Source organism: Chenopodium quinoa, unplaced genomic scaffold, assembly GCF_001683475.1.
Source record: "Chenopodium quinoa cultivar QQ74 unplaced genomic scaffold, ASM168347v1, whole genome shotgun sequence".
Taxonomy (NCBI): Eukaryota; Viridiplantae; Streptophyta; class Magnoliopsida; order Caryophyllales; family Amaranthaceae; genus Chenopodium; species Chenopodium quinoa.
This window is the reverse complement of record NW_018743943.1, coordinates 268,962-279,782: the sequence shown is the minus strand read 5'-3', so window position 1 is coordinate 279,782 and position 10,821 is coordinate 268,962. Positions and strand designations below refer to the sequence as shown.

Below are 10,821 nucleotides of genomic sequence, written 5' to 3'. Positions count from 1 at the left end.
TGCCATAAGTTTCTTGAACCTCGGGTGGAGGTGGAACAACATACCTAGGCTTGCTTGAACTTGTTGTAGCTCGCTTCTTATGTCGAAGTGTGGCCATCTACAAAGTATCAAGACTTAGCATAAGTAATTTTTCAAGAACAAGCACAAAATGGAAATACTCTACAGTAGAAGCAAGACATGGTAACAAATGAACAAAGCAATTGATAGCATCATGAATATTAAGCAAACAAACATGGATTGAAGGAAAATATGAACATAAGAAACCAAATCATGAGTCAAATTGAGCAAAATAAATCCCAAACATTGAATTATCAAATATATGAAACTATTATAAAGAAAACCCATGAGAGAGAAAATAGACAACAATTGTTATTTAAGAATTCAAACAAAGTTCACACATTTATCATGAGGATACTTCAATTCAACACCCAATGATATCATTCAACATACATTCCAAGTGAAAAGAACTAACCATAGAGTGTCACCATGAAAGCATAAAGGTTTAAGATTAAATCAAAGAGGAAGATGATGAATAGATAATAAGAAACCTTACCTCAATGAAGCCTTGAAATACTTGTAAAATTCTCAAAAATAAAGATGTAAGCACAAATAAAACTCCCAAAAACAAGCTTTATACCTCAAGATAAAACTTCATAATTTTGAAAAAGTCCCAATTTTTTTTATTGAATTGGGGAAGAAAATCTTAAATTTTTGGGTTTTATATTTGAAAACTTGATGTTGGCAATTGAAATTGATGTTTAAATGATAGCAAAAGAGGTGAAGTGGGTTTGATATTGCAAGAGAGGGTATAAGGTTTTAGGAGGGAAAAATGAGAGAATTGAAAGAGTAGGGTGCGTTTTGGGGTTATAGGGGCTGCCAGCATGTGCGTGCGCGTAACAAAAGGCCACGCCCGCTCCTGATAAAGCTGCGCTCGCGGGAAAATATTTGCGCCCGCGGGTAGCCCGCGGCTAGTTCGCGGGAAGTTCCTGATCGGATTTGTCATTTTCGGTGCATAGGCATTCGCGCCCGCGGGTGATCTTTGTGGTGCGTGCGCGGAGCTTGGTGCTTGCGCACCACATGCATCTCGAAGGCTCTAAAAAGAGAAACACCCCTTAATAATGCTTAGGTGTTTGCATTCTCACTGTCCCTACCAAATGTCAAGATTAGAGACTCAAAAATTTCATAAGAAACAATACCAAATATGTTTGAACATATATAAAAATCGATGGGAATGCAAACACGAGAACATATAACTTCAACAAACCCTTTCCTCTAAGCATAACCAGACCTCACGAAGTCTTAAAGTAGCACCAAAATTGTTGGAAATTTTCTCCAATCCAATCCCATGTTACCTAGGATAAAAAAACAAACCAAAATAAAAAGAAATATGATAAGTTCTTAAAGGAGGAAATAAAGAGAAATGTAAGATCAAAGAAAAAGGTGAGAAACCCGATTAACTCCCGAGTAGCGCTTTTGGTTAACGTCGTTAGCTCGACGTCCTCCACCAATTAAGGTAGTTGGCAGAAACAATGAGTCCCTAAACCAACAAAAGCATTGTCAAAATACTTCATTAGACGATTGCCATTAGCCATGAATGGAGAAAGAAAATCCTTCATTGAGACTTCTACAAAACCATTTGGAAAACCACTCTTGGCCGAATTGGGACTGCTCCATCCTGATCCCTTGATGGTATGGTGTGATGGAAAAGGGTTGACCTCAACCATTGGTGCACCTTTACCTTCCTTTGAAATGGCGGCTTGCAAAGCTTCTTGGCTTCAGATATTCATGCACATATACTCATCCACTTCCTCAATGCTTCCCTTTAGCAAATCCTCATACATTGCCACTTCCTTGATAGGAGCACCTATCTTATCCTTGTTCAACAAGATATTCTCAAGAGGATCATTAGAAGGGAGCAAGTTCTCATGCATGGAAGCTACAACATGATCAAGAGAATCAATCAACATGCAATTTTCTAGAGAAGAACATGGATATTTTATGCTTTCATTCAAGTCAAATTCAATAACCTCTTCTCCTACCTTGAATGAAATTTTTTAACTCTTAACATCAATCATAGAACCTGAGGTAGCAAGAAATGGTCTACCAAGAATAATGAGAATGGTAGCATCTTCATCCATTTCAAGAACCACAAAATCTACCGGAATTACAAACTTCCCTACTCTCAAATGAACATCCTTAACTTTCCCCTTAGGAATCTTAATTGACCTATCGACCAATTGCAAGGTAATTTTAGAAGGCATGAATTCCCCTAACTCAAGTCTTTGATAAACTGAATATGGCATTAAGCTAACACTAGCTCCTAAGTCACATAAGGCATTATCAATTTGCATCTTGTTAATGGCACAAGGGATAGAGAAGTTTCCGGGATCTTTCAACTTGGGTGACAACTTGTTCATTATGATTGCACTACGATTCTCGGTCAAGTTGACCGTCTCCACCGCATCACAAGACCTCCTACCACTCAAAATGTCTTTGAGGAATTTTGCATAGTTGGGCATTTAGGTAACAACTTCGGTAAAAGGTAGAGAAAGATGAAGTTGCTTAAGCATGTCAATAAATCTTCGAAATGGTTCATCCAACTTATGCCTCACGAATTTTTGTGGATATGGAAGCTTGGGTTTCACAATCTCTTTCTCCACTGTCACCTCTCTAGGCGTCTCAATAACAACCTCATTCAAAGATGCACAATTTCTCTCATCCTCTACCAAGACCTCCTTAGGACCCTCCTTAGTTCCACTCTTCCTAGGCAAATTCTCCTCAAGAACCTTACCACTTCTTGAACAATAGCATTCACGGGTCTCTGGGATCTAATCCTCGGGAAGGTAAAGAAGAAGGACTAGCATGGTCTTTCAAAGAATTAGCAAGTTGAGAAATTTGGTTTTCAAGCATCTTATTATGAGTCATCACTTCATTGAATTTCTTGTCACTTACGGCCATGTAAGTGCTCAACAACTTTGTTTGATTTTTAGTGATTTCCTCCAAATAAGTCCTAGAAGAAAATGATTGTGAATAGGAATTATCAACTTGAGTCTTTGCAAATCCGGGTGGAGGGCCTCTTTGAGCATTATTTTGAAAATTGCCTCTTCCTTGATTGTTCCAATTACCCCTATTTTCTTTTTGACAATAACCTTGATTTTGGTTACCACCACCTTGATTATGATTTACATAACTTTGGTTTTGATTACCATAATTTTGGTTTTATTTTTGGCAACTATAACCTTGATTGTTATAGTTACCTCAAGAACCTTGGTTCCCTTGATTCCTATAACCACCACCTTGGTTATAAATTGTCAAAATTACCATGCTTTTCGTAATTCCTATTTCATTGACCCCTTTGGTTATCAAACCTTTGCACATTATTATTTTTTGACACAAATTTCACATGTTCACTCTCATTATTGTCAAAATCATCATTACTCTCCGGAAAAGCATGAGGGCAATTACTAGAATCATGATCATATGAACCACACACATCAAAAAACAAACAACCACTAGGCATGTTACTAGAATAAGGAGGGGGAATAGAGTTAGAAGGAGTACCTCTCCCTTTAAATTGGGAGGGAAGACTTTGAGATTGGGAAGAAAAACTCTCCAATTTTTCCTTAATTGCACTCACTTCCTTCCCCAAGTTTGCCATTTGTGAGGAGAGATTGTTGATTACATTCAAATGATCAACCGAGTACACCGAAGAGCTACTCTTGCTTGTTGATTCTCTCTCACTATCTTGCCAATCTCTATAATACTTCACAACATCCTACTTGATATATCTTTGTACTTCTACTTTTGTGTGAATGTGACAATATTTTTCGAACTAAAATCAGCTAAAAAGAACTAAGAAAAAATATAACTAATTTGCAAACTTAAAATGACTAAAGTTTACAATTTATTCAAAGCATAAAAAGAACTAGAATAAACTAGTTAATAAGAACAACAAGAAATTCAAGGGATTGAATATCTTGCTGCCCATGGATAGAATGCATAGCACCAATACATGATGCTACGTCTTGAACCAAAGAAATGTCCATAACCAAGTTGTTAGGCTTGGCTACAACAGATGGCCATGGCACAATTGGGTCGAAACGAATGTCACCAGACCGAGATCAGTTCTTACAAGCACACCTTTATGTGTTGCACCATGTTTCAGATGTGCACCCATATTTAGACGAGCACATGGCTAGTTTGCGTACCGAATTTCCATCCAAAGGTGAAAGGGCACTTATGCAGTTCCATAATAAGATATTTGTTTATTGGTTTCGTGATCAAGTAATGAGTGGATTGAATGATACTAATGTGACCGATACAGTACGGTGGCTTGCGTACGGTCCTAGGGATGATGTCCGTTCATTTGAGGGATATGACATCAATGGGTACACTTTTTGGGCCGAGGATCGTGATTTGAAATCTTCCTCCACCCAAAACAGTGGTGTAACTCTTGTGGTATCGTCAAGGGAGTTTGCAAGTTCTAAGGATAAATCACCTGTCGATGCAGAGTTGTCATACTATGGTCGAATATAAGAAATATGGGAGCTTGATTATTGTGACTTCACGGTTGCTCTTTTCAAGTGTAAGTGGGTTGATAATATCAGGCGTAACGTCAAACATGAGGACTTTACTCTTGTAGATCTTGGCCACTTGAATGATAGTGCGGAACCATTTATCCTTGCATCTCAAGCTAAGCAAGTGTTCTACGTAACTGACCTAATGGATTCAAAATGGTCTATAGTGCTAGCTGGAAAAAGAAGAATCCTAGGCATTAGAGATGTTGAGGATGAGGAAGAATATGATGCGTTTGATGATTCAGCACCTTTCACTGTTCCTAGACCTGTTGTACTAAATGACATAGACAACGAAGCAGGTTATATGCGATCAGACCACAACGAAGGAATTTCAGAATGAGGTAGTTTGATTAAAAGTTAGTAATGGTTTCATTGCAAATATAGTTTAGTTATCATGTATATAGGAGCATAAGTAGGCAAAAATGATATATTTGTAGTTTGAAATTGCCTAAGTGTACTCATTATCATGTATATACAAGGTTATAGGACCATAAGTAGGTGAAATTGGCTTAAATAGATTCTACTTAACCCAATTCTTTTGTTTTGTGTATGAACTAACATTTATTCATTCTAACAACCTATTTTCCATATGTAGATTGAAATTGGCATTTTGTACTCATTATCATGCATATACAAGGTTATAGGACCATAATAAGTAGGTGAAAATGGCTTAAATAGCTTTTACATAACCATAATAACTATCATGCATATACTTGACTATACACTAATATTGTTTCATGATTGCTTTGACATGTGCTTATATCTCATGGCGGACGATCATGATCCTCCTTTGGTAGAGGACATTGACGATGATGAGTATGAGGACGAGTACGAGGATGACGACTCCGATGATAGTGATGTTCCTTATGATGTGAATAAGAAGGATGACTTGGGTGAGCCAGAGGATCAGGCTCAAGATGAGTTCGAGCGTAGGCTTGACGATTTTGAAATTTCAGCTGATCGTGCACCGGCCGTTGTAAATACAACACGTGAGATTGTTGGTGAGAACCCGACTCCTGAAAGTCAAGGCTAAGGACAAGATGAAAACAACACAGGTGGTGGAGGGGGGGAAAAGGCACCGGCTGAAAGAAAAAGAAGGGGTCCGACGAGAAGCTTTAAGAAAACGGACGGTCCCATGGTCTTGGAGTATGACAACAAAGGCCAACCCGGGCCCAAATGGCGTCTACAATATTCTAATCAAGTTGGCATATGTTCGCGGAAAATTTCCATTACACTTGTAATGCGGCAAGTACCTCCGGGTTTGATTCAAGCATTTTGGGATGATACAAGGGTAAGTGTGTTTTTGGCACATTTAGACAATTTAAGATACCTTAACCTTATGGTTGTTACTAAATAGAAACTAATAATCGGTTTTAATTTGTGCTTGCAGAGGTTGTTTTCTATTCCTAATGATCCCGAGAAGAGAAGGGTGTTTGAATCTTTATTAGCGGAAAGATTCAGAGGCTTTAAGACCAAGTTGACTAATCGGTGGATCTACAATAAGAAGAAGGTGCAAACAAAGAAGAAGAATGCCAAAGAGGATGACTGTCTCCCGTGGCAAATATGGCCGACCGTGTCAAAAGATGATTGGGAAGAGTTCGTTAGAATGAAGAGTCAAAAGAAAGCCATTGTAAGTTTGTGTAAATCTTATCTCAATTGAATAATAGCTTGACACTTTTTGTAGTAATGAGACTAACATTTTATGTTTTGTAGGAACTTCGAGAGCAAAATCAAGCGAATGCAGAAAAGAAGGAATACGTCCATCGTATGGGTCCTAAGACTTTTGGTGAAAAGAGACCTGAGTGGGTCGGTTCGGGTTTATACCCTAAAGCGCTTCTAGTGGCATCGAAGGAACCCTCTAGTTCCACGATACTACATTGGTGAGTCGTGCCGGTGATTTCTTTTGTTCTCTCCATTCGTTTGATAAGAAAACCGGAAAATGGGTCATCAAGGGTCTGTAAGCCAAAAAACTGGCGGATAAGCTTGTAAGTTACCTATGAATTGTTGAAATTAAGTCACTTTTGCATCTAAATCATTGTACAAACAATTAACTGTTTTACTGACCTCATTTTTCCTTATGCTATAGCTTGAGCACACTCAAGAGATGGTGGAGGGCAAATTTGAACCAAGTGTGGAGAATGACCCTTTCACTATGGCTTTGGGAAGGCCATACCATCCAGGACGAGTAGTAGGTTCGGGAGGGTCATTTCTTGGATGGAATAAGGTGATGGGTCCCGAATACACAAAATTAGGTAGATCTCAAGCCAGTGTTAACTCACCGGGGGAGTTGGATGCCAAGGTGGCATCAATTAAGGAACAAGTACGCAACGAGTTAGTTGGTGAATTGAATGCTTGGGCGAAGCTGATGAACTTACCGATTTTGTCGTTCCTCACGAGTACCCCGGTCGACTCATGTTCTGAACCAAAAGGACAAGGAAAAGGTGATAGACATGGAGGAGATGAGATACGTGGTGAAGATGTGCCACCTGAGGTAAAATCAATTGGGTTATTAAAAGTTTTAAAATACTGAGTTAATTGAGATTTGAGGTGCAATGATTGATGTACTATTGCAGGTTCCTATTCCTACACATGCGGACTCGAGGGAGCTTGAAAATCCAACACCGCATGAATTTCCAGAGTTACAGGTGATTTGTAACCCTCTACCTTAATGAATTTTGTTATATTATCTATGCTGTTGTAAAATTCCTATTTAACTATCTTCTTTTTATATATATACTTGTGTAGGAAGACACCTGGTGTGCACTTCTAGCCCCGGGGCATGCAAATAGTACGACAATGAGTTTGGTGGCGTATGGTAGTTCCCAACCGACGACGGGTGCTACGGCGGGGTCACATCATTACTCGGTTGGGATCGATTCAGTGGTTGCGGGGTTCGAAGACATCCCACTACCCGTACCGATAGAAGAGGTTGAAACAACAACGCTTTGGTAAGCTGTAGGTAGCTTCGTTGATTGGCCACGTGCATGGGTGAAGATTATTAATAAGGAGGTAAATTATTTAGTTCTCATTTTTTGTCAGTGTTAAACCGTTAGACACTCTTAAAATAAAACCGCCAAATTTTTTTTTTTTTTTTACAATATGCAAGGTCCGCCAAGTTGATTTCAAATGGCTCAAATTTTTTTTTAAAAAAAATATGCAAGTTCCGCCACCCCGGGACACCCGAAGGAGCCGCCCCCGCTGCCCGAACAGCGAAGGCAGCCCGCACCGAGGCCACAACAGCCCCGACAGGTGGAAGCCAAGGCTGTAGCAGCCACGGCAGGTGGCTGCCAGACTGCTGCAACCTCGACAGGCGGCTGCCATGGCTGCTGCAGCCTCGGCACCACCTGCCTGTGCTGCTACAGCCATGGCAGCCACCTGTCAAGGCAGCAGCAGCCCAGGCAGGCTGCTGCCAAGGCTGCAGCAGACTGGCAGCCACCTGTCGTGGCTGCTACAACCTTGGCAGCCACCTGTCGGGGCTGCTGTGGCCTCGGCGCGGGCTGCCTTCGCTGTTCTGGCACCGGGAGCGGCTCGCCTGGGTGTCCCGGTGCGGCGGAAGTTGCATATATAAAAAAAAAAATTTAAGCAATTTTCATCATTTCATCAAAATCAAGGTCATTCGAGCCGAAATGGCTACCCACTTGCCTATTTTATTCATTTCTCAACTAATAAACTTATACATTCTCAAACCATATCATAATTACATATGTATAAGTTATTGTGAGTTGAAATTGCATAAAAGAAGCAAAGTTATAATTTTTTTGGCGCATTTTATCAAAATAAAACCAATTCGAGCCGAAATGGCTACTTACTTGCCTATTTTCTTCATTTCTCAAATTATAAACTCCTTGCATCTCAAAAAAACTCATAATCACATATTTATAAGTGTTTGTCATTTGTAATTACGTAAAAATCGCCAAGTTCTAAGTTTTTGGGTCCAATTCATCAAAATAAAGCCATTTTGAGCTGAAATGGCTACTCACTTGCCTATTTTCTTCATTTCTCAACTAATAAACTTATACATTCTCAAACCATATCATAATTACATATGTATAAGTGATTGTGATTTGAAATTGCATAGAAGAAGCAACGTTATAATTTTTTTGGCGCATTTCATCAAAATAAAGCCAATTCGAGCCGAAATGGCTACTTACTTGCCTATTTTCTTCATTTCTCAACTAATAAACTTATACATTCTCAAACCATATCATAATTACATATGTATAAGTTCTTGTGATTTGAAATTGCTTAAAAGAAGCAAAGTTATAATTTTTTTGGCGCATTTCATCAAAATAAAGCCAATTCGAGCCGAAATGGCTACTTACTTGCCTATTTTCTTCATTACTCAACTTATAAAATCCTTGCATCTAAAAACAACTCATAATCACAAATTTATAAGTTTTTTTCATTTGAAATTACATTAAAATCGCTAAGTTCTAAGGTTTTGGGTCCAATTCATCAAAATAAAGCCACTTTGAGCCGAAATGGCTACTCACTTGCCTATTTTCTTCATTTCTTAACTAATAAACTTATACATTCTCAAATCATATCATAATTACATATGTATAAGTGATTGTGATTTGAAATTTCATAAAAGAAGCAAATTTATAATTGTTTTGGCGCATTTCATCAAAATAAAGTCAGTTCGAGCCGAAATTTCTACTTACTTGCCTATTTTCTTCATTTCTCAACTTATAAACTCCTTGCATCTCAAAAAAACTCATAATCACATATTTATAAGTGTTTGTCATTTGAAATTACATAAAAATCGCCAAGTTCTAAGTTTTTGGGTCCAATTCATCAAAATAAAGTCATTTTGAGCCGAAATGGCTACTCACTTGCCTATTTTCTTCATTTCTCAACTAATAAACTTATACATTCTCAAACCATATCATAACTACATATGTATAAGTGATTGTGATTTGAAATTGCACAAAAGAAGCAAAGTTCTAATATTTTTGGTGCATTTCATCAAAATAAAGCCAATTCGAGCCGAAATGGCTACTTATTTACCTATTTTCTTCATTTCTCAACTTATAAACTCCTTGCATCTCAAATCAACTCATAATCACATATTTATAAGTTTTTTTCATTTGAAATTACATTAAAATCACTAAGTTTTAAGGTTTTGGGTCCAATTCATCAAAATAAAGCCACTTTGAGCCGAAATGGCTACTCACTTGCCTATTTTCTTCATTTCTTAATTAATAAACTTATACATTCTCAAACCATATTATAATTACATATGTATAAGTGATTGTGAGTTGAAATTTCATAAAAGAAGCAAAGTTCTAATTTTTTTTGCCACATTTCATCAAAATACAGCCACTTCGAGCCGAAATGGCTTCTTACTTGCTTATTTTCTTCATTTCTCAACTTATAAACTCCTTGCATCTCAAAACAACTCATAATCACATATTTATAAGTTTTTGTCATTTGAAATTATATTAAAATCGCTAAGTTCTAAGGTTTTGGGTCCAATTCATCAAAATCAAGGTCATTTGACCCGAAATGGCTACTCACTTGCCTATTTTCTTCATTTCTCAACTAATAAACTTATACATTTTCAAACCATATCATAATTACATATGTATAAGTGATTGTGAGTTGAAACTTATTATTTCTCAAACAATTTCAGATTTCGAATGGAAGCAAAACGTCAAAGAGAAAGAGGGTGGAGAAGCCTAAAAGAATTGATCAACCTAAGAAGAAGCTAAGTGAACAACGGTCCAAGAGTGAACAAGCTTCAAAGTTGCACTCTTCGAAAGGTTCACCCATGCCACCTACTCCACTTGTTGAAGACATTGTTCTTCAATCGCTCTCTGCTGACTTGACCTTTCTTCACAACCGTGCTTTTCATTTGGTCGATCCCATGGAAGTTTCACTTCCTAAGGCAATGTTCCACTATGATGAGGATGCAGTTGCATGGATCAGCAAAGAAGATGTGAAGGAATTTCTACGTGGTGCAAAGATTAACATTTCCCTCATTCAAACATTCACGAGTTACTTCAATGCCCACATAATCTATACTTTTTTCAAGTTATTCAAATTGATGGTGATTATCCTACATCTGATAAATTATTCAATGCTCATGCATGCAGAGCACTACAAGAGTACTTAACTGACACTGATTCTCCTTGTAAAGTTGGATGGTTATGCCCCGAGCAGTTATCCACTACTAGAATAATAGGCAACCCCCATGACGTGTTGTACTATGTTGAATAGAGTATAAGGGAATTAGCGCGTG

The 10,821-nt window shown here is 38.0% G+C and overlaps 1 protein-coding gene across 1 annotated transcript; it reads right to left on the bottom strand.

Annotated features, from left to right (window-relative positions):
• Positions 1–1,775: 1,775 nt before the first annotated feature.
• On the bottom strand, positions 1,776–2,519 carry LOC110688910. Its single transcript, XM_021865662.1, has 2 exons — positions 2,160–2,519; positions 1,776–2,039 (listed from the first exon to the last, which is right to left on the bottom strand). The coding sequence occupies exons 1-2, from the start codon at positions 2,517–2,519 to the stop codon at positions 1,776–1,778; spliced, it is 624 nt and encodes a 207-aa protein (XP_021721354.1).
• Between the last annotated feature and the right edge of the window lie 8,302 nt (positions 2,520–10,821).

Coding starts and splice junctions, on each gene's coding strand:
- LOC110688910 (XM_021865662.1), bottom strand. CDS start 2,519: ATGCCCAACTATGCAAAATTCCTCAAAGACATTTTGAGTGGTAGGAGG. Junction 2,040..2,159: donor TAGGGAAGTTTGTAATTCCG/GTAGATTTTGTG, acceptor ATTTCATTCAAG/GTAGGAGAAGAGGTTATTGA.